The sequence below is a fragment of the Scyliorhinus canicula genome, chromosome 6 (genome assembly GCF_902713615.1).
Source record: "Scyliorhinus canicula chromosome 6, sScyCan1.1, whole genome shotgun sequence".
Lineage (NCBI taxonomy): Eukaryota > Metazoa > Chordata > Chondrichthyes > Carcharhiniformes > Scyliorhinidae > Scyliorhinus > Scyliorhinus canicula.
In genome coordinates, this window is record NC_052151.1 from 81,914,215 (window position 1) to 81,938,819 (window position 24,605).

Sequence of the window (24,605 nt, forward strand, 5' to 3'; positions counted from 1 at the left end):
TCATTAGTGTTAAATGGGTGTAATGCTCGACAATGTCAAGGACCAACATTCTGCAGCCAAAGTGCACCTGAAATAAATCAGAGTTGATATTGAATGGAATTGTCCTGAAGGTATCTGGGCAGCTGCTCCAATGAGGGGCCTACCACCTTTATAAAGTGACCATACTACCTCAGTATTGTTGAGTAATAAAATGATTCCAGGGGTACTAGAGCCTCATGTTATATCCTAGTGTGTACAATGGAGCTTCCCATGAACGTAGAAGAAACATCGTTCAGAAGCAATGCAAGCTTACAGCCTTTATCTTTTTCCCCATAACCTGATCAGTGGGAATGGGAACGGCATGGGTCAGATGATCTTCTGACGCGTCGTTTGATTTTACAGTCCGTTGGTGTCCAACCTGTAGTGGACCCCCCAACCTGTGGGGGGAAACCAGAGCACCCGGAGGAAACCCCGCAGACACGGGGAGAGCATGCAAACTCCACACACAGAATTGAACTGAGTTCCTGCTGCTGTGAGGCAGCAGTGCTAACCATTTGATGCTGTTTTTCTTTAAAGCAGCATTGATTAATTTATTGAGATGCAAAATCTTAGCCCTGTCAATGTAGATTTGATTTATTCTGAATGATTTTGTATATTGTATTCCCACCCCGCACCTTCCCCTTTTGTACTGTCTGTGATTCCAGCACCTCTCAAGCTGTCACTCTTCTTATGGTCGTGAATGAGTAAGAGACGGGAATGCAGCTGGAGGGACACCAAAGTTAAATCCAGTCTTGTCTTACAATAGCCAGGCATGCTGCAGCACAGGAGCTGGACTCTGGCAGGAGCTGATTGCTGCCATCCGACACTTCCCCAGCATAGATCAAGGGGCAAAATTGAGACCATTGCAGTCACCATGCCTCACTTGTATGCCTAGCATAGGATTTACAAATCGATCCATGTAGGGGCTGTATTTTGAAGGGTTTTAATGTTTGCACCTCATTTTATTATTCATAATTATGTAAATACGTCTGCTTGGTATGTGCTGACATTTTATGTGTGAACTTTATATGTTCCGTAGGGCTCGGTGTTCGGACCCTTAGACTGTCTGGGTTAGATATTGGCGATTTGGACATGAACATGGGGGGCACGATTGGGAAATTTGCAGACAACACAAAGATTGGCCCAGTCGTATATAGCCTCTATAGCTTTAATCGCCAAAATGATATAGATGGGTTGGCGGTCTGAGCGATAAAGTGGCAGATGGATTTTAACATAGAGAAGTGCGAGGTCTGGGATGGGATTCTCCAATAATGGGGCTATTCCCCACGTCCGCAAAAAAAACGCTTGCGAATCACTCTGGAGTAAGTCCAGGGTGATTCTGTCATTTGCAGGGGGCTAGCAGGACCCCGGAATGCTCCTCGCAGCTCCGGCTGCTGATATGGGGCCCAGCACTTCAGGTCGGGGATCCGCGCATGCGCACGGCGGCGGCCTGTGTCGGTCGTCCCCAGGCGACATGGTCGACCCACATCGCGGAGCGACAGCAAAAAGATAGCCCCCCCTCCCGCAGAGCGCATGCACCTGCGGATCGGTGGCCCCCGATCAATAGCCTGGCTGTCCTGGAGGCCACAGCCTGGTGAAAGAAACCCCTGCCCCCCATTAGGGCGGCTGCGGACTGAGTCCACAGCCGCCACGCCGAATGCCCGCCGGGTGGAACCATGAGAGAACCACGCCGGCGGGAACACGGCCAGCTGCACTGGGAGAATCGCTGCGGGGGCCTTTTTCAATGGCCCTCGACTGGCGACTCGTCGACCGCGCCCCCGATTGGCGCCGACTCTTCGGGGACCGGAGAATCGCGGGAGTGGGTCTGTCCCGATCTTAGGTCTGAGGTCCATTCTCCATCCCCGCTGGCACAGAGGCTCGGAGAATCCCGCCCCATATATTTAGAGAGGTCAAACAGTTATAGGGAGTACACAATAAATGGAAATATGCTAAGACGGGGATAAAGTGAGGGATCTTGGTGTACACAGGTTTCTTAACCTGTTGGGCAGCACGATAGAACAGTGGTTAGCACAGTTGCTTCACAGCTCCAGGTCCCAGGTTTGACTGCCGGCTTGGGTCACTGTCTCTGCGGAGTCTGCACGTTCGGTCCGTGTCTGCGTGAGTTTCCGATGCTCCGATTTCCTCCCACAGTCCGAAGATGTGCAGGTTAGGTGGATTGGCTATGCTAAATTTCCCTTAGTGTCCAAAAAAGGTCAGGTGGGGTTACTGGGTGATGGGGCTAGGTTGGAAGTGTGGGCTTAAGTGGGATTCTCGGTCCAAGGGCCGGTGCAGACTCGATGGGCCGAATGGCCGCCTGCACTTTAGAGTCTATGTAAAGTCAGCTGTTCAAGTAAACACAATTGTAAAGAAAGCATATGGAATGCGCTACTTCATTCGCAGGAGTATAGAATATAAAAGTAAGGATACAGGGCGGAATTCTCCGACCCCATGCCGGCTCGGAAAATCCCCGGGGGGGGGGGGGGGGGGGGGGGGGGCGGCGTGAATCCCGCCACGCCGGTCAAGGGCCGTTAGCAGCGGTCCCCCCGGCAATTCTCCAGGCCCCGATGGGCCAAGCGTCTGTCCATTTTCGGCCAGTCCCGCCGGCGTGAAATGGACATGGTCCCACATGGCGGGACCTGACTGGTAGGCCGGATGGTGCGGTCCTCGGGAGGGCGCGGAGGGATCCGGCGATCGGGGCCCACCGATCTGCGGGCGAGCCTGTGCCGTGGAGCCATTCCTTCCTTCTGCGCCGGCCTCTGTAGGGCTCCGGCGCGGAGAAGACACCCCCTGCACATGTGCCAGGACACGCCGGCGGTTCTGCGCCAACCGGCGCCAACCCCTCTGGCGCCAACCTAGCCCCCGGAAGTGCGGAGAATTCCGCCACTTCCTGGTGGCCCGATGCCAGAGTGGTTCACGCCACTCTTTGCGCCGGTGTCAGGCCATCCCGCCGATTGCGGGACAATCCCACCCACAATGTTGGAATTTTCTGACATATTGGTGGGCCACAACTGGAGTATTGTGTACAATTCTGGGCACCATATTACAGGAGGGACTCACGCCGCCCCCCCCCCCCCCCCCCCCCCCCCCCCCCCCCCCCCCCCCCCCCCCCCCGGGGATTTTCCGAGCCGGCATGTGGTCGGAGAATTCCGCCCTGTATCCTTACTTTTATATTCTATACTCCTGCGAATGAAGTAGCGCATTCCATATGCTTTCTTTACAATTGTGTTTACTTGAACAGCTGACTTTACATAGACTCTAAAGTGCTCTGGAGAGTGCAGAGAAGGTTTACAAAAATGTTGCCAGGGCTAGAAAAGTGTCACTATGAGGAGAGATTAAATAGGTTGGGGTTATTTTCCTCAGAACAAAGAAGGCTGAGGGGTGACTTGATTGAGGTCTACAAAATTATGAGGGGAAGAGATAGAGGGACAGGATAAAATTGTTTCCCTTGACGGAGAATTCTGGAACCAGGAGACATAGATTCAAGGGGCGGCATTCTCCCCTACCCGGCGCGACGGAGGGTCCCGGAGTAGGGGAGTGGCGCCAACCTCTCAGGGGTCGCGCCTCCCCAAAGGCCCGGCGCGGGGCTGGCCCCCAAAGGTGGGGAATTCTCCCCACCTTTGGGGGCCAGCCCTGCGCCGGAGCGGTTGCCACCAGAAGACCGGCGCAAAAAACCAGCGCCCCCGGAAGCGGGGCTGGCCGAAAGGCTTTCGCCGGTCCGCGCATGCGCCGACGTCAGCGGCAGCTGGCCGCTGACGTCACTGCCGGCGCATGCGCGATGTGGGGTTCTCTTCCGCTTCTGCCACGGCCTCCGCCATGGCGGACGCAGAAGAAACTAGTGCAGCCAGGGCACTGGCCCGGACTCTGAGGGGGGGGGGGCCCCGATCGCGGGCCAGGCCACCGTGGGGGCACCCCCCGGGGTTCGATCGCCCCCCGCCCCCCCCAGGACCCCGGGGGCCTGCTCACGCCGCTGAGCCCGCCGTTCCAGAGGTGGTTTAAACCTCGGCGGCGGGAGAGGCCTCCCAGCGGCGGGACTTGGGCCCATCCGGGCCGGAGAATCGCCGCAGGGGCCTCTCCGATCGGAGTGACGAGATTCCTGCCCCCGCCACTTCCCGGGTGGCGGAGAATCTCTGCCACGGCGGGGGCAGGATTTTAGGCGCCCCCAGGCGATTCTCTGACCCTGCTGGGGGTCGGAGAATTTCGCCCTATATAAGTGGCAGAAGGTGCACTGGGACATGAGGAAGAACCTTTTTACAGAGAGGGTAGTGAGTGTCTGGAACTCACTACCCGAATTGGTGGTGAAGGCAGATACCCTGAGTTATTTTAAAGAGTACCTGGACCTGCACCTACAGGGCTATGGACCAGGTGCAGGAAGGTGGGAATAGAAAGAGAACTTTGGTGTCCTCAGGCTGACACGGACAAGATGGGCTAAATGGCCTCCTTCAGTACTGTAACCTTTCTATGATTCTAACTACTTTATAAATGCATTAATGCTTGTGTTTTAGCTGTTTTCATGATTATTATTTCCCCTCAACCCTCTAGACCAATCAATGCTCTTCTAGATCAAAACACTCCAGACTTCACATCCTTCCGCTGTGTAGGTGACTGGCTGGAGGCCATCAAGATGGAACGGTACAAGGATAACTTCACAGCTGCAGGGTATAGCACACTGGAGTCTGTCGCCAGAATGACCATTGAGTGAGTTCAATACTTAGAAAACAAAATTCAAGCTGAAGGGGACAGGTGTTTATGACAAACTATCGCTTTTGTGGTCCTACAAAGGAATGGAAATTAAACCAATTAGTTTTCGTCCAGCAATCAATTTGAAAATACCCCACATTATTTGCGGCCACAGCAAGATCACTGGCTTTCAATAAAAATAGGCAGATGTATGCTCAAAAATCCTGAAATGTCTTGTGATGAGAACAGTATTTGTTTTAATTACTCACAATAAACTGTACCAATTATTAAAGGATCTAATCCGTTGATATTAGGCAAGGTTATTGATTTTCTCATTTTGAAGAGATAAAGATGGGATTGCTGTGGGCAGCCCCCTAACACTTAAGAATCCCATGTAATAAAAAGTGATTTGATTTTGGCTATAATTTGTTTATTTTGTTTTAAATTTTGTACCTTGCGATTTAAATCTAATTAAAAAGAAAGCTCATCAACAAAAATAAAAATGGTGCCCTTTACAATAGTACAACTGTCCTTTTAAACAAAGGATGGGACTGTCAGCTGGGTAAAGGTTGAACTTTGACATGTACTTTGCAATGAATTCCTGCAGATGTTTCTCCTACGTTGTTTGTTATATTTTTCCCACAAATGTTCAACGTCGCAATTGTCATGTAAATGTGCAGAAATATAAATTAGTAATAATATACAAAATGCTTACTGTAAAAAAAAACAAGAGAAGCCAAGTTTAATTATGGAGTATAAAAAATCATCAAAATTTTTATAGAGCTGTTGTAAATAGCCACATCAACGACTGAGGAATATTCATTGAAGGAGGGAAGACCCGGCGGGAGGGCTCATTAATGATATTATCATGTGTTAAAATGAGGTTCCCTGCCTTCTGTGGTAGATTTCTCATCACACCGCCAGTGAGGGGTCTGGAAAATTGGAAATTGCAATCTCGCCGGAGAGAATCTCGCCTTTGATTCTCGCCGGATTTTTCACCCGCGCCGCCGCTCTCAATGACGGCTAACACAGGCTCAAAATCGCTCCTTTTGACTTTCAACAAGTATTTCCTACTGAAGAATCATATGGCGCCAATACAAGCGAGGCTGTTGTAAATTTGATAATGAAATGTGGGCATAATGGAAAATAGGAGTAGTTATTAATAGCAGCACTTCTGATTGAACAACTGTGCCCTTTGGAGCACCGCAGGGATTGACCGTTGATGATCGCTGCTGTTCCTAATATGTATGAGTGACCTCAGTGAGAGCATTGTAATTAAAATCTTCTGGTTATAGAGATATTACCAGTTTGTCTGGGAAATCAGGATGAGCAGAGTAAAGAGGTTAAATTCAAAGGGACCTACAGGCACATGTCTACTTAAAAGTGAGAGGCAAGATGTAGTCAATATTAAGAAATGCAAGGCAATGCACATCAGTGGTAACAATGGCAAATATGAGTGCAAACTGATGGAATTAACAGCTAATAAAACACTTGGCCATACTGTGCGAATCCAAAGTGACTGTTGTAATGGCAAACTAATTACTCCAGAGATAAATTCAAATAGTAAACGTGCTCTTATTGATAAAGAATAGATTGTGGCGAGAGTGTAAAGTAGGAAAAGGAATCAATAAAGTTAATGAAGGTCTTAGGGAGAATGAAAATACAGAGGCTGTTGTGCATCATTATCAGCCAAAATTAAGTCATGAGCTAATTGCAACTGAAGGAGTAACTTCTTCATAGATCTGTCACTAAGTGTTGAAAATTTTCTGGAGGAGATAGCTAAGTCAGTAGACACTAGAGGATTTTTTAATTGGCACAACTGTGACCACAGGAGGAAGATTTTAATAAAAATTACCAGTAAGCACCTGAGAGAGTATCCAATTGGCTTAACTAGCTTGATTCAATGAATGAACCCTTCTCATTCCTACTTTCCTGTGGCCTTGAATATTACAGGCGTTTCGCAAATGTAGTTTTAACTTACTGTATTGAGTTAATCGTGTATTTTTAATCACTATGCCTTTCTGTTATACAGGGATGTGCTGAGTTTGGGGATTACATTAGTTGGCCACCAGAAGAAAATCATGAGCAGCATTCAGACTATGAGAGCTCAGATGCTGCACTTGCATGGCACCGGAATCCAGGTGTAATAGATCGTTTCTCCCTTCATGCAAAGGGAAAAGACTGTCCTAAAATTTGGAGAGAAAAAAACACCATCTGCTGCTATGTACTGTCAGTACCAACATTCTTCTAAATTCCTTCCTGTTATGGATCAGAGATTCAAGGGAAGATGTGTGCCAATGTTCCTCTAAGCCACCTAAAGGACACAAAGGATGTATAACACTACACAATGAGAGTGGCTGGAACACACACATTATGAAGAAACTACTACCTGCAACATTTAGAACTTTACACAAAAGCAAAACAAAAGAAAAACATTGCGCGTTCTAACCTCCTTTTTGTCTACTGGGCTTTTTAAAAGTGTACATATCAATTTACATAGACTATATTTGTCAAAGGCACCCACCATGTTCTGGTTAATCAATTAAATTGTTTTTGAGATTTGTACTTGCTGAATGGTGTTCATTCAGCTATCTTCTCACTGACATTCTTCATTACTGACCTGCAATATTGGGTAGAAGCCAAAGATGGTTATCTCTGCCCTAGGTTGTTAATTAATCATTGACCCATCTCTATCTATCCGATTTACTTTATCTATTTGATGATTTTAAACTGCTATGCCACTTATACAACATATAGGCAATGGCCATTTTAGTTTAAATGTAATATGCTTTACATTTTTGGTACATATTAGTGTCCTCAAGAACTTCCAAATATTACTTGGGATCGGTGAAACCATTCCCATATTCTTCAAGAAGACATTTGCCAGTTCCGAAGACTTGAGTTGTCCTTTAAAATGTTATTCAACAAAAATCTAAACATATCGAGGCTGAATTATGGAAAAAAAAAGTTATATTCTTTGAGTCAGATTTTCCTTTCTGGGCAATATAACGAGTTCAGGCCTCATGCTATAGCATGGCACCTTAGTGAATATATAGATGATGGAAACATTTCAACAATAAAGTTAGGAGCAAAGCAAACACAGCAAGAAACTGCAGTTAATTGTCAACTGAATGGTAAACGCAGGCATCTCTTCTATACTAACCTGATTTGTCCAGCCTTAGACCAGACAGAAACATGAAATGTAAAACATAACATTTTAACAAAGGCACTGAGGAAACAATGGTGTTTGATATTAGGTCATTATGTTTTGATTGAGTTATGGTGGGACAGAGCATGGAATAAATTTGGGCCTATCCAAAAGTTCCATAGACTTCAGCCTGCGAATCCACAGAAAGATCTAAAGAGTGGTTCAAGCGATCAAGTTTATTGAACTCTGAACAAAATCTCTTCTCCGAGGAACATGGGCAAAGTTCACATCCAGCATTCCGTAATTGGTATAAGCTGACCCATTCTCTATTTGTTGGATTTTCCTCATCTGCATTGCTATAGCAGAAATGGCGGCAACCTGGTCAGCACTGTCAGAGGATTCCAAAGAATGGAGTTAATTAAGTTGATTTTGATTGTCTTATGAGAGATCCCACGGCTCAGATTGGAATTCTACTCTCATCTTCTCGCATTGTGGGATGTGACGCTTCTGTGTAAAAGTTGTAATTTATTTATACTGTCATTTTTTTACACAGGTCTGTCTGTAGTGAACTCAGTACACATTGAAAATGCACTATATTTTTCTATTTCACTGACAGAGAATCACAGACTATTCATTTATTTTCAGTTGTACATAATTATTTAAGAGGAAAATCACATTTAGGACCAAAGAAGGTTGTAGATTAGCGAACATTATCTAAAAAGAAAAATTCTGAAGAGATGCCATTTTTCTGACCTTATCAGATCATGTACAGTGTTTTTACAATTGATTTTTCTCTTTTGGGCAGGGGGGGGTGTTTATGCATCCTATTATTTATTTTTGTTTCATTCGGAAACAGTGACCTTAAAATTCAACAGGGGGTCATCGGGCGTATTGTGGAATACCAGGAGGAGACTAGCAGTACCCCAAAGAAATGAAGTAGGTGGAAGACCATATCCACTGTTTACTTTGGAGGTTACACCATTATCCTGCTGGAGTTATGGGGAAAGACTGGTTGAAACCCGCGGAACGCCAGGGAGCAGTATCATTTCAAGAAATATTCTCACCAGAATTTGCTGTATCCTGCGAATTCGGAATCTGTATAAATATTTCATTAGATTATTTTCCGTGGTTATTTTGACGATCTTATTTTTCAATTCTTTGTAAAAGACTGTAAATATATTTTTTGAAAAGTGCTTCTATGATATCCAGTGGTTTGATTTTGGTTCACCTTATGCACTTTTATTTTAGCTTGTTTGACTTTCTACAGTCCAGGTTATAATGTGCTGCCACCATTGAATAAACTATCGGACCAAAAGGAAAAAAAAGAAAGATTCATATTTATATCGAGTCTTTCATGAATTCAGGACTCCACAAATTGCTTTTGTTTTTGAAGCATGGGCATGGAGGAAATGCAGCAGCTAATTTGTGCATCGCAAGCTTTCACAAACGGCACTGTGATTATGATCCAATGGGTTTGATTCAACTAAATGGGAACAAAGTCCCATCGCGAGTGCGTTATTCGGAGCTTGCAGCACTGAGAAATACATGATTATACAATTCAATTGCCTTGTATAAGGGGCTCAGAGGGGAACACGGCCCTGTTATGTTGTACCGTGGGGGGCTCCGCTCACCGTAACTCCCTAGTGTAGCGAGAGGTCAGGCGTAATTTTTAAAGGGTGTCCTGATATCCGAGGCCCCTCAAAGCGATCTGAACCCCTTCCTCCAAACGCACTATGGGAGGGTCCACCCCAGTCCCCTGCAGCTAAATCCCACATGTGCAAAATATTCCAGTTCGGCAGTGCCAACCTAGCACCTTGGTAGTGCCTATGCCAACTGGCAATGCTACCTGGGTAGAACCACGCTGGCACTCAGGTGGCACTGCCAGAGTGCCCAGGTGACAACAGCAATACCAGGGCACCACCCTGCCCAACAGGCATGCAACTGGGGGCCTCCAATCCCCTGGGTGACCCCCACAAGTGCAGTTCCATCTGGTCCCCGTTTGTGGGGACCGTTGCTGAACCACACTCACCCAAGGTCTCCGAGGCAAATGGGATTAATCCAGGAACCTCGGGAAACTGCATATTAGAGTGAGACTAGCTGTCTTGCTCTAATATGCAGATTTGCCAAAAAGTGACCCGGCCCATAAGGCGGGATTTACATTACACCGTCTCACGAGATCGCGTTGGATCTCGGGAGGTATTGCGAGCCGGCTAGATCCTGGGAGCAGGGTCTCCCAGCTTTTATTTGCAACACCATCGTGCAGCTCCTCAGAAGCTGCAGGGCCGGATTTTCTCTCCTGATAATCCTGCTCTGTTCAGAAAATGTGATCCACGCTGCCATGTTGGCAGGGTGGGAAAAAACCCGCAGCCGGGAATCCCCAGATTGGGGCACCCTTCAAAATGGTCACAGGACCCCCCCTCCGCTCCCCCGCCCCACATGCACACAGAGATCCCCCCGCCCCCACCAACAGATATAAGGACTCCTCCCACCCCCACAGACACGGGGAACGCTCCTACCCCCCCAACCACAGGCACCCCCCTGGCATTCTCCTGGTACAGCCTAGGCATGTCCCTCGCCCTCCAGGAGCTATACTTACCTGTGTGCTCCAATGGGTTCCCTTCACTTATATCCCATTTTTAAAAAGCAATTGTAAGTTGGGGGCAGTCCAAATGTGGGATTACAATATGACAATGAAGCAGGCTGATTTGGTCGGATATTCCCCTCAGAGTTCTGGCTAAGGCGACAAAACCGCCGTGTAGCTCTCCAGCTAAACCGCCGCGTTTTCTCTCCAGAATTTCTTGCACCAAAATCAAATAGAAGCCAACTGATGAAATGTAAATTTATTCAATTGTATTGAAATAAAGGGCAGGAATATCATTACATTATGAGTGAGGGGCATGAAAAATGAGGAAACTAAGGGCGGGATTCTCCGACCCCCCCCCCCCGACCCCCCGCTGGGGGTCTCCGGTGCCGTTTCTCGGGCAGGGGTGGGATTAACGCCACACCAGTCAGGGGCCGCCTCTGGCGATTCTCTGGGCCCCGATGGGCCGAGTGGCCATCCATTTTTGGCCAGTCTCGCCGGCGTGAATCACTCAACTCACCTACCAGCGGGACCTGCAGGTAAGTCAGTGGGGCGGTCCTCGAGGGAGTGCTGGGGGATCTGACGGCAGGGGGGGCCCCCACGGTGACTTGGCCCGCGATCGAGGCCCACCGATCTGCGGGCGGGCTTGATGCGTGGGGGCACTCCTTTCTTCCACGTCGGCCCCTGTTGGGCTCCGCCACAGCCGGCGCAGAGAAGAGAATCCCCCCCACACATGCGCCAAAATACGCGTGGCCCGTCTGAGCATCACGGAACCACGCCGGCGGTTAGATCACGGTGGCCCTTTGGCGCATGCGCGAACTCACGCCGTCCCTTCGGCGCCTGCTGGAGCAGCGTCAACCCCTCCAGCACCCACCTAGCCCCCGAAAGTGCGGAGAATTCCGCACCTTAGGGGGCTGTTGACGCCGGAGTGGTTGCCGCCGGTTCTCCCGCCAGTGTGGGCACTTAGTCCCCCAGATGGAAAAATCCCAGTAGAAATTGCACCGGCAAGCATCTCAGTTCCTGACTCACAATTGTTTGGGTCCATGTGGCCGTTTATGCTGATGGCTAACACTATCTCAAAATCACCACCGTTATATCAAATGCATTGAATTGAGCTCCCTGCGAGGGAACCCCATTACGTTACCGGCGGTGTTTGGGGAAAATCAAAAAATGAGGGCCTGTATTCTCCGATCCCCGACGCCGAAATTGAGGGGGCGGAGAATCCCCGATGATGACAGAATCGGGGCGGCGCCACTTTTGCGATACTCTGCCCCCTGAAAAGTGGCACACTCTAGGAACACGCCACACACTGTATCCACGCCCTCCTTACATGGCCTGAGGCTCGCCCTGCGGTGCTCCGTCCCCGACCGGCTGAATTCTCGATGGCGGGCACGTGTGATCTTACCCGTCGGGAACTCAGCATGTCAGCTGCAGACCCAGCCCAGCGCCGCCACAGTTGGGGGAGGGCCACTCCACGGGCAGTGGGGGCTTTACCGGTGCTGGGGGCACTTTGGTGGGGCGGTCCGGGATGCACGCGTGGCCAAAGGGGGGAACTATTTTTGCGGTCCAGGTTCATGGGCTGCGTCCGCCATGAAGCACGGCGGCCACTGCAAGCCATCGCCATGCACATGCAGTTGCCCAGCAATGCTCAAGGCCGTATCGGCAGCTAGGGCTGTAAGCCCTACGCTGCCTGGCTGCGAGCACCCCCCCCCCCCCCTCCCGGATCAGGGAATCACCAGCGTGGGGACTTAGGGCAGAATTCTCCGCTCCCATGGAAAATCGAGAAGGCCGTTGTGAACTCGGACGAGTTTCACGATGGCCTCGGAGGCCGCTCCTCTCACCTTATTCACCCGGTGGGCTAGGAGCGGCGCTCCATTATTCTCGGCCGCCGGGCCTTGTCGCTGGCGTCAAGGCCCGGCGCGCCGAGAATGACGCAGCCGGCGCGCCTAATGACTTCAGCCGCGCATGCACAGGTTGGCCGGCGCCAACCCACGCATGCCCGGTTGCCGCCTTACCCTCCACCCCCCCGCAAGACGTGGCGGCTTGATCTTGCGGGGCGGTGGAGGGGAAAGAGTGCGTCCTCTTGAGATGCCGGCCCGATGATCGGTGGGCACCGATCGCGGGCCAGTCCCCTCCCGAGCACGGCCGTGGTGCTCACTCCCCTCTCCGCCCCCGACAAGCGTCAAACCAGCATTTGCCGCCATGTTCATGACGGCAGCAACCAGGTGTGGATGCCGCTGTCGTGAACCGGTGGCGAACGGCAGGTCGCTCGGCCCATCCGGGTTGGAGAATCGCCGGTTGCCGTGAAAAACGGCGAGCGCCAATTCTTCCGAGCGGGGGGTGGGAGAATCGCGGGGGGCGCCAGGGGGGCTTGTCGTCAGTCGCCCAGCCCTCCCGCGATTCTCCCACCCGGTGTGAGGAGCGGAGAATCGCGTCCTTAGTCTCCCAAACAGAAAATCCAGCTCAAAATCTCCCTGACGAGATTCTTGTTTTCCAAGTCTCGCATTTGCACCTACATCACCGTTTGCACTCGCGGTGAACATGGGCACAAAATCGCAGCATGTTATGCACCGGAGTAAGTTGGCTTCCTGTCTTTGTGCTAAAATTGCTGGAGCAATACTCAGATCCACAGTATGAAGGCACAAAATAGATTCTGTCGAATTTAAACGTTGTGTTTTAAAATGGAGTGTATTCACAGGGCTTTTTTTTAGTAAGGCGGTTGGTTTCGAGGGTCGAAGGTGTGCATTAAAGCCAGATGAGCAGGTTCGGGGAATGTCACAGTTTATAATCTACTTCAAACTAATACAAAGATTTCACTTCATTCAAAGCAGATTATCCGTGGCAATCTGCAATGTTACTTGCCTGAGATGGACAATAAGTATTTGCACCCATTGTGGATGCTTCTATTCATGTGGACACTGTTTTCTGGAGTGAGAATTACTAAAAGGAAATAAAAATTCAATGCTTAGGACTAAACAAGCCTTAAACATGATACTGTGAGGTATAGGTCTGTGGCTTGTTTACCTTTTTAAAGGAGGGAGAGGGAAATGAGACTGAGTAAAGAAAATGGAATTTACTTTAACGTCATTGAGCAGATTTTAGCCGAAAGTAAAAGAAGCACATAGGCTCAACACAATGACTACACCAACCTTACAGATGTTGAAGCCTGTCAAGAAACACAAAAAATAAAGGAAGAAAGAAATAAAGGGCCTCAGAAACAGTTCAATGCACTTCACTGATGATGAATGAGTTTGCAGTGCAGTCGCCACGATGTTGGCTGTTGTTATGTAGGGAAACACTAGTCACAGCGCTAACACAATTACAGGTTTTTTTCAAAAATCCATTAGTGAAACTGGACACATTCATTTCCTGAAAGTACAAATGAATTTCAGTTTTTTTCCAGCACTTGTGTTTTATTTTATTTTAATGGCATTACTGTTTTGCACCATTCTCCAACAAAATAACCAGTCCCAAAGGCCGCCACGGCCTGTCAGAAAGTGATAGCTTTATTTCAGAAAATATCCTGCAGGATTCAGCTTGAGGGGGTGGAGTTTGGCGCAGAAGCAAACAGCAGGCATCACATCAGGGATGCAGTTTGTTCCATTACTCTAAGGATGCAGCACACAAGGCTACTTGTACCAGGGCATACGTGACATGATTGCATGTTTGAAAATAATGCTGACAGGCAAATAAACCACTACAAAGGTGCAAAAAAAAATAATCTATATCCACACATCCAGAACAAATGCGTGTCATCTTCAAACCAGTGTGCGTGTGCTTTTGATGCTTTACCCTGAGGACATTCACAGGATTGTGGAGGATGCAATGGTTTTAGCAAAATGTGACATTGCTTTTCCTCTCTCTTGTTTTTGCTGGTATGTTATTTTGTTAAAAATTGCGAAGAAAATTCAGGGGCATCTTCTTGAGGAGTGATTGCCACCACCACTTCATCTTTAGATAATAAAACTTGACTAAAGAATTTCAAAGCATTTTATAACCTTTATTGTTCCTGCCTTTTCCAACAGATTTCCAGTTGGCACAGTAGAGCCTTACTATTTGATGAAAATTGCAATTATGTCATAATTTTGTATTATGTTAAATTCTGCACCTACATTAAATAACATTGGTAGCCATCATTATCAATGTTATCCATCTCTTTTTTTGTTTTACTTGCAGTGATTGTACCCTCATTCTGTCCGAGATCATTATTTTTGTTGTCGAAAGTATTCCCTTTGCTATCTGTTTAATGTGTCAAGGCATCAATCTCCTATTCCAGCCAAACTCAGCACCAACCACCCAGTATCTTGATCAGCTCAAGTGACAGGCTTGAAAGGTCCATCAGTTCTGTCACTGTGCCACATGCTGCCAGGGCATTAAGGTCAGGCTGCTAATGGGCAGTAACCTGCAGCCATAGTACCTGAAGTTGGCTCCTACTGCATTCCGAGTAAAAACAAACAGGAGGACGGTACTGCTTATAGTATCTTCTCGTGTGACAGATTCTTCACTGATAGAATGATAATGAGACAATAATTCTAGCCAAGATGTTGCTGCTGCCAACATTAGCCGATCTGAACTTTTTACTTCATTTTATTTACATGAAGCTTTGAAAGAGTCCTAATTTATATCATGATGTTGAGGACGGACAAGTTTGTAAACTACTAATGAAAATGTGATTTGTATTGATTTCCATTAATTCCTATTGAATTGCTGACTTCAATCTGATGAGATTTTCTGCGAGCCTACAGACTCTGCTTTGAAAAATGTAACTCAAACCATTTTCTAAAAAAACTTATTGCTTAAATATGATTGGACCTAACATCTTGAATAGATGTTTTGCAAATAGCCATTGGGTTCCAGCTACCCAATTTATTTTACGCCTGAGCAATAAGTCATTATAAATAAAGTCATCTTAATTAGGATTGTGGTGCTAAGAGTCATTTCCTCTTAGTTTATCAGCAGAAATCCATGATGGTAATAAAACCAACTTTCATCAAATTTAATCTATGAAAGCTGCTTTTAATGTAGATGCAGTGTGACAGCTGATTCCTATCAGCAACAGAGATACACATAGCCATTGCATGAGGTGACTGCTCAATTGAACAGAACGTAACAGGCTATGCAAATTCACTTTTTTGATTCCATCTTCAAATATTACAAAGGTTATATCTGCAACATAGGAATGTGCTTTGAATGTGTTCTTGTCATGGGATTTGGGCATCACTAGCTGGGTCAGGATTTGTTGGCCATCTCTAATTGCCCTTGAACTGAGTGCCTTGGTGGGCCTTTCAGAGGGCAGTGAAGAGTCAACAACATTTCTGTGGCTCCGGAGACAGACCAGGCCAGGTAAGGGCGGCAGATTTTCTTCCCTAAAGGACATTATTGAACCAGATTTTATTTTACGACAATCGACAATGGTTTGATAAATTTTTATAAATTTGGAGTACCCAATTCTTTTTTTTTCCTAATTAAGGGGCAATTTAGCGAGGCCGATCCACATAACCTGCACATCTTTGGGCTGTGGGGGTGAAGACCAGGCAGATATGGGGAGAATGTGCAAACTCCACACGGACAGTGACCCAGGGCTGGGATTTGAAACCGGGTCCTCAGCACCGCAGTCCCAGTGCTAACCACTGCGCCACATGCCGCCCCATAGTTATCATTACTGAGAGAAGCTTTCAATTTTTGATTTTATTGCTTTCATTTAATTTCCACTAAATCATATGGTGGGGTTTGAACCCATGACCCCAGAGCATTAGCCTGGTTTAGTCCAGTGACATTGCCATGATACCACCATCTCTCCCATTCCGTCACTGTGAGCTTAGTTTTACAATCTCTGTGACAATGTTCACAACTGACATACTCAGGACAAAAGAAATTCAACATCATCCAAGACAAAAGAGCCCATTTGACTGGCTCCGATCCACAACACCTTAAATATTCACTTCCTCCACCTGTTACATACGGAAGATGGTAGTGGTTGTTGGAGGTTAATTATTTAATTCCCTGGACATCACTGCAGAAGTTCGTCAGGGTAGTGTCCTAGGTCCAACAATCTTCTGTTGGTTCATTAATGACCTTCTCTCCTTCACGGTGGCACAGTGGTTAGCACTGTTGCTTCACAGCCCCAGGGTCCCAGGTTCGATTCCCTCTTGGGTCACTGTCTGCGCGGAGTCTGCACATTCTCCCCGTGTCTGCATGGATTTCGTCCAGGTGCTCTGGTTTCCTCCCACAAGTCCTAAATGACGTACTTTTTATGTGAGTTGGACATTCTGAATTTTCCCTCAATGTACCCGAACAGGTGCCGGTATGTGGCGCCTCGGGGAATTTTCACAGTAACTTCATTGCAATATTAATGTAAGCCTCCTTGTGACAGTAATAAAGATTATTCTAATTAAAAAGTCAGAAGGCTAAAGAGCTAGCTTTTAAAGCAGACCAAGGCAGGCCAGCAGCACGGTTCAATTCCCATACCAGCCTCCCCGAACGGGCGCCGGAATGTGGAGACTAGGGGCTTTTCACAGAAACTTCATTTGAAGCCTATTTGTGACAACAAGTGATTGTCATCTCATTTTTTCATTTTCAGAAGTGGGGATGTTTGCTGATGCTTGCACAATGTTCACCACCATTCATGACTCCTCAAATAACTGAAGCAGCCTGCATCTATGTACAACGAGACCTGGATAACATTCAGGATAATATTCATCCACCCAAATGCCAAACAATGACCATCACCAACAATAGAAAATCTAACCAGCAATCCTTGACATTCAATTCCATTATCATTACCAATTCTCCCTCTATCAATTTCCTCGGGGGTTCTCTTAACCAGTAAGTGACGGGGTGGGGGGGGGGGGGGCACATGATGCGGGTGTGGCTGAGTTTTCATGAGTTCCCGCACAGCTCATCTTTTAACCTATTTTTAATAATCTGTTTGCTCATTTATTTTATGTCTTTTCTTGGCATACATAGGGCGCGATTCTCCGACCCCCCTGCCTTGGAGAATCGCCGGGGGGGGGGGGGGGGGGGGGGGGGGGGGGGGAGGTGGGTGGGGGGTGGTGGCATGAATCCTGGCGCCGGAGATTTGGCAGGGGTGTGAATCGCACCGTGCCGGTTGGCGGCCGCCTCGCAACCGCCCCCCCTGGTAATTCTCTGGCCCCTGTGGGGGTACTCTATTCCTACGCGCCGGCCATGTAAGCCTCTGCGATGGCCGGTGTGAAGGTGAGCTTCCCCCTGCGCATGAGCGCCGATGACGTCAGCAGCCGCTGACGCTCTCGCTCCGGCTGGTGGAGACCCTTCGGCCCTGGCTGCCGCGGTGCCAAAGGCCTTCCACGCCGGCTGGTGGGGCGCAAACCACTCCAGTGGTGGCCTAGCCCCTGAAGGTGCAGATGATTCCGCACCTTTGGGTCAGCCCGATGCCGGAGTGGTTCCCGCCACTCCACTGCGCCGTTTCGGCCCGCCCTGCCGATTCCCGGAGAATCCCGTCCATAGTGTTTACTATATCCCGAGATTTGTTGGTCAATATTTTAGCGCTATAGAGCCGAAACAATATGTTGAAGTCCTCATTGATTCTCAACAACTGGAAGTGGTTGGGTGGGGCTTCTCATTTTGGCACAGCTGTATTTGGGAGATTTCCCGCCCTAACGATGGGGTGTGTTCTGATGGGTGATGACTGCTGGCGATGATGTTGAGCCATCAGAATGACTTGACTCTGCAATGCAGGTCATCAAAGTCCAATTTTAAGAGTTTCATGGTATTTTTATGGGGGCGTTGGAGGTGCACAACAAAGTTCTTGTAACGGAGAGCACCACCCTTGATGGATCGAGGGAGAACATTTAAGCCTATCTCCAAGAACTGGGGTGGGGTTGGCCTTATGACTCCTGGTCCTATGCTGTCCCGATACTGATGTCGGTCGAGAGGGGTTGGGGATGACTGATCCCGCTGGGCCATCCTTCCTGCTGAAGCCAGGGTTGGCTGCTGGGATTGGGTGAGACAGCATGTTGAAAGCAATGAGGTTTCACGCTTCGATTTTTGAAATCCTTGGAAGATGCTGAAGAGTGCTCACTGTCTTTGATCTTGCTTTAACCTTGATTTCTTCTTTCTTTGTGCCCCAGTGGACAACTGTTTCTCCTGATAACTTCCTTGCATCTCAGTTTTATCTAGGACTTCGCTCTCTAATATTTATGTTGTTTTTTGACATTGTCAATTTATTTGGCTGCAAATTGAAGGGAATAATGCGGGTGTGATGTCCTGCAAGCTGGTTATCCTGGTTTAATAAGTTTATTTCTATGTTAAGTTGAATGTTGAATTCATTTTTTAAAATATTTAGAGTACCCAATTCATTGTTTCTCAATTAAGGGGCGATTTAGCGTGGCCAATCCATATAGCCTGCACATCTTTGGGTTGTGGGGGCAAAACCCACACAAACATGGGGAGAATGTGCAAACTCCACACAGACAGTGACCCAGAGTCGGGATCGAACCTGGGACCTCAGCGCCGTGAGACTGCAGTGCTACCACTGCACCACCATGCTGCCCTTGAATGTTGAATTCATGATTTGTGCAAAGTATCTTGATCCTAAAACTGTGGGTTTCTTCCCACAGTCCAAATACATGCAGGTTAGGTGGATTGGCCATGCTAAAATTGCCCTTAGTGTCAAAAAAAGGTTAGATGGGGTTATTGGGTTACGGGGATAGGGTGGAAGTGAGGGCTTAAGTGGGTCGGTGCAGACGCAATTGGCCAAATGGCCTCCTTCTGCACTGTATATTCTATAACAAAGAACAAAGAAAAGTACAGCACAGGAACAGGCCCTTCGGCCCTCCAAGCCCGTGCCGACCATGCTGTCCAACTAAACTACAATCTTCTACGCTTCCTGGGTCTGTATCCCTCTATTCCCAACCTATTCATGTCAAAATGCCCCTTAAATGTCACTATCGTCCCTGCTTCCACCACCTCCTCCGGCAGCGAGTTCTAGGCACCCACTACCCTCTGTGCAAAAATCTTGCCTCGTACATCTACTCTAAACCTTGCCCCTTGCATCTTAAAACTATGCCCCCTAGTAATTGACCCCTCTACCCTGGGGAAAAGACTCCAACTATCCACTCTGTCTATGCCCCTCATAATTTTGTAGACCACTATCAGGTCACCCCTCAACCTCCAGATAACGGAAACCCTCCATCCTACACCAGCTGTTTAGCCACGTGTTTAGCTGCTCTATCTTCCTATTTCTAGCCTCACTGGCACATGGCACAGGGAGTAATCCTGAGATTACAGCCCTAGAGGTCCTGTCTTTTAAATTTCTGCCTAGCTCTCTGACCTCCTGCTGCAGGACCTCATCCCCCTTCCTGCCTATGTCGTTAGTACCAATATGTACAATGACCTCTGCCTGTCTGCCCTCCCTCTTCAGGATGCCCGCTACCCGTTCGGAGACATCCTGGACCCTGGTACCAGGGAGGCAACATACCATCCTGGAGTCTCTTTCACATCCACAGAAGTGCCTATCTGTGCTCCTGACTGTAGAGTCCCCAAGACTATCGCTCTTCTGCGCTTTGACCCTCCCTTCTGCACATCAGAGCCAGCCGTGGTGCCACTGCTCTGGCTGCTGCTGTTTTCCCCTGATAGGCTATCCCCCCTGACAGTATCCAAAGGGGTATACCTGTTCGAGAGGGGGACAAACACAGGGGATTTTTGCACTGACTGCCTGCCTTTCTGGTGGTCACCCATTTCTCTGCCTGCACCTTGGGTGTGACCACATTTATATAACTGCTATCTATGATGCTTTCCGCCACCTGCATGCTCCTAAGTGCATCCAATTGCTGCTCCAACCGAACCATGCGGTCTGTGAGGAGCTCCAGTTGGGTGCACTTTCTGCAGATGTAGCCATCCGGGACGCTGGAAGCCTCCCGGACCTGCCACATCTCACAGTCAGAGCACTGCACCCTTCTAATTGACATTGCGTCAATTAGTTAGTAAATTAAATTTAAAAGTTTTTTTAAAAGTTACTGTTCACTATATGTTTCCTAGCACTGGATTTCTACTATAAATGTGAAAGCTAAATACAGTACTCTCCGATCTCTGGCTTGGATACCCTTCTAAATTATAATTAAGTAATAAGTAATTATGTTTAATTAGTTTAGCAATGTTTAATATTTAAATTCAGTGTAGCTTCCCAACCAGCCAATCAGGTCACAGCTTTACTGTAATGTCACTTCAGTTCCCCCCCCCCTCACAATTTGAAAAGGTAATAAAAATTAATAAAAATCACTTACAGTTCCAGGTTCGCAGATGCTATGTTCTATTGTTTTTTGCTGTACCTGATACACATTGATACTGATAGCCATCTTTCTGCTTTTGTTTGTTTGATGCAAATGTTTTATAAAAAAAATTGAAAATCCCAATCAGTAGACATTTAAAAAAGAAACCAGAAGGTGAACTGCACTCACCATATAAATACTGTGGTTACAAGAGCAGGTCAGAGGCTGAGAATTCCGCAGCACATAACTCAGTTTCTGACTCTCCAAAGCCTGTCCACCATTTATGGGGCAAAATCAGGAGTGTTATTGAAAACTCTCCACTTGGCTCCAACAACACTCAAGAAATTCAACACCATCCAGAACAAAACAACTTGTTTGATTGGCGCCGATCCATCACCTTTAACATTCACTCCCTCCAAACCCTACACACTAGCAAGTTTGTACCATCTACAACAGTGTTTTTCAAACTTTTTTGCCTGGGTACCTTTTTACCAACCAGCCACCCTTCGCATAGATACATAGAAGATAGGAGCAGGAGGAGGCCTTTTGGCCCTTCGAGCCTGCTCCACCATTCATCACGAGCATGGCTGATCATCAAACTCAATAGCTCAATCCTGCCTTTTCCCCATAGCCTTTGATTCCATTCTCCCCAAGTGCTATATCCAGCCGCCTCGTGAATATATTCAAAGTTTTAGCACCCATACAGGCCGAACTTCGTGAACCACCATTTGCACTAATCTTCAATGTGACAGATCAGCCTGCATGGTCCTCAGGATCACATTTGCTTTGTTATTCAATGTTACCTTTCTAATAATGACTTCAGCTGATGGTTTAAGGTCTCACTGCATTCATTGAACAAACTCACCAGTCTTCAAATGTCTTTGAAGTTTTGAGGGTTTTAAACTTTCATTTGCCAATGTTTCCCTGCATATAGCACACATAACCTTTGAATCCTGGGACATGATTATTTGTTATTGGGATTATGTCCCCATGTCGTTGTAGGGGGGGGGATTCTCCGACCCCCCGCCAGGTCGGAGAATCGCCCGGGGCCGGCATCAATCCTGCCCCCGCCGTGTCCCGAATTCTCCGCCACCTGAGATTCGGCGGGGGCGGGAATCGCGCTGCGCCGGTCGGCGAGCCCCCCGCGGTGATTCTCCGGCCCGCGATGGTCCGAAGTCCCGCCGCTGTCATGCCTCTCCCGCCGGCGTGGAATAAACCACCTACCTTACCGGCGGGAGCAGGCGGCGTGGGCGGGTGCCGGGTCCTGGGTGGGGGCGCGGGGCGATCTGACCCCGGGGGGTGCACCCACGGTGGCCTGGCCTGCGATCGGGGCCACCGATCGGCGGGTGTGCCTGTGCCGTGAGGGCACTCTTTTTCTTCCACCTTTGCCATGGTCTTACCATGGCAGAGGCGGAAGAGACCCCCTCCCCAGCGCATGCGCCGGGATGACGTCAGCAGCTGTTGACGCTCTGGCGCATGCGCGGACATCCGCCGGCCGGCGAAGTCCTTTTGGCCCCGGCTGGCGTGGCGCCAAAGGCCGTTCACGCCAGCCAGTGGAGCGGGAACCACTCCAGCGCGGGCCTAGCCCCTCAATGTGAGGACTCGGCCCCAAAAGGTGCGGAGACGTCTGCATCTTTGGGGCGGCCCGACGCCGGAGTGGTTCACGCCACTCCAACACGCCAGGACCCCACGCCTCGCCGGGTAGGGGAGAATCCCAGCCAAGAACTGTGGACTTTCACACCAGAAAAACTGGCGTGAAAGGGCCACATATTCCGAGCCCTGCAGGGGGTTAGCAGGGACCCAGCGTGGAACTGGCAGCTTTTGCCATGGTCCATGACAGACTCAGACCGTGGAGCTGGACCCTAAACATAGGTCTCTTGATCAGCCTTGCGCCCGTACCTGACTGCCCACCCAAAAATTGCCCGGCCACGTGTAAGACCGCCCCTGCCCTCTGATCAACCCGCCCCTGACCAGGGCGGCCGAGGACTGAGTCGGCTACTACCATGCTAGTATCCCGACTGGCAGGACCATGTTAGATCCATGCCGTCGAGACTTCGGCCGGTCCGGGCCGGAGAATGGCGGGTGGGCCACCAGTAATGGCCGCAGGTAGGTGATACGTGGTGCGGTGTTCTCGCCGTGTACGCCGCTTTTCGGGGCCCAGAGAATCAGGAAACCACCGCCAGTCCTGCTTCCACGCGGGGAAATGGATTCTCCGCCCCAGGGCCAGCAGCGATTTTGGCATCGGGGTGCTGAGAATCCAGACCCTGATTAGCAGTGGCACAATTATTAACCCATACCTCAAGTAATCATCTGTATGCTGCTTTTTTCCCGATTTTAGCTTCTTCTTGTTGGGCAGCACGGTAGCACAGTGGGTAGCACTGTTGCTTCACAGCGGCAGAGTCCCAGTTTCGATTCCTGGCTTGGGTCACTGTCTGTGCGGAGTCTGCATTTTTTTCCTGTGTGTGCGTGTGTTTCCTTCCGTTGCTCTGGTTTTCTCCCACAAGTCCTGAAACACGTGCTGTTAGGTGAATTGGACATTCTGAATGTACCCAAACAGGCGGCGGAATGTGGCGACTCGGAGCTTTTCACAGTAACTTCATTGCAGTGTTAATGCAAGCCTACTTGTGACAATAAAGATTATTATGATTATTATGGTTGTTCACCAGAGGCTCTGGAGTTCACACCAGCACTGTTGGCAGCTGCAAAATGGAGGAATCTTGCTTACACCCAGAACACATGACATCAGTGTGACGTTCTCTCTGCCGCCCAGGCAGAAAGACTCCAGCAATTAAAAAAGAAACCCTGCTGCTGCGACAACACGTTGATGTCAGGAGGAGGAGGTCTGCCCCAGCTGGGACTCTGGGCCTGTGCACTGCTGAGGGGGGACACATGCGCGGAACAGCCGGCATTCTGAAAGCCAGTTGCGGGCAGCATTTTTAAAAGCCGGCCGTGCCGTTGGGCACTACTTCCAACGATTGGCCCCACGATCAGGAATGCCGCGACGCATGGCCCCACGATCAGGAATGCCGTGACGTATGGCACTGCGACCCTCCCGACACTTGCCCACGAGCCACTGTTGGACCGTTTGTTTGAAAATGACTGATGTACAAGATGCACCGCAGCAACTCACTGAGGCTCTTTTGACAGCATCTTCCAAACCCACAAGCTCTACCACCTTGAAGAACAAGGGCAGCCAAAGCATGGGAATGCCAGCACCTGCAAGTTTCCCTCCAAGCCGGAGCATCCTTCCTCAAAACTGTACCACCATTCCTTCATTGTCACTGGGTCAAAATCTTGAACCGCTCTTCTGTGGCTGTACCTTCACCACATGGTCTACAGCAGGTCAATAAGGTGGCTCACAATCAACTTTTCAAAGGGCAATTAGGGACGGGCATTGAATGCTGGCCTAATAAGCAATGCACATATCCCATTATAGGAAAGTAAAGCAAAAAGTCCAATTTGGTAATATCCATTCTATCCGATCCCAGAATTGTACCTGACCAAATATCTCTATATGTGTATTGAAGGTGGCATGACCAGCTGAGTCAATTAAGCATAAAGTATCCTGGGCTTTTTGACCAGGGGCACACAGAAAGGGAGATAGAAAAGCAACGAAGATATAGTAAACTGTCTAGAACACTTGTCTGGCCTCATTTGAAGTATTGCTTCCAGTTATGGGCATCACACTTCAGGAATGATGTGAAAGCATTAGAGAGGACACAGAAAAGATTCATGAGAATGGTTCAAGAGATGAGGAACTTCAGTTACATGAAAAGATTGTTGAAGTTGAGACTGTCCTCCTTGAAGAAGAGAAAATTGGGAGGAGATTTCGCAGAGGTATACACAATTAGAGGCCTGACCACATAATAATAATCTTTATTACTGTCACAAGTACGCTTACATTAACACTGCAATGAAGTTAATGTGAAAATCC

At 48.5% G+C, this 24,605-nt stretch overlaps 1 protein-coding gene across 6 annotated transcripts in view; it reads left to right on the top strand.

Moving 5' to 3' along the window:
• epha7 (eph receptor A7) overlaps window positions 1-9,037 on the top strand; it is a 307,453-nt gene extending 298,416 nt beyond the window's left edge. For 5 of the 6 annotated variants that reach the window (XM_038799579.1, XM_038799580.1, XM_038799582.1 and 2 more), the window contains 2 exons: window positions 4,558-4,713; window positions 6,728-6,842. In XM_038799579.1, coding sequence (XP_038655507.1) covers window positions 4,558-4,713; window positions 6,728-6,842 — 271 coding nt within the window. Of the gene's footprint in view, window positions 1-4,557; window positions 4,714-6,727 lie in introns of all 6 variants that reach the window. The other variant, XM_038799578.1, reaches the window with a different exon arrangement.
• Window positions 9,038-24,605: the final 15,568 nt, after the last annotated feature.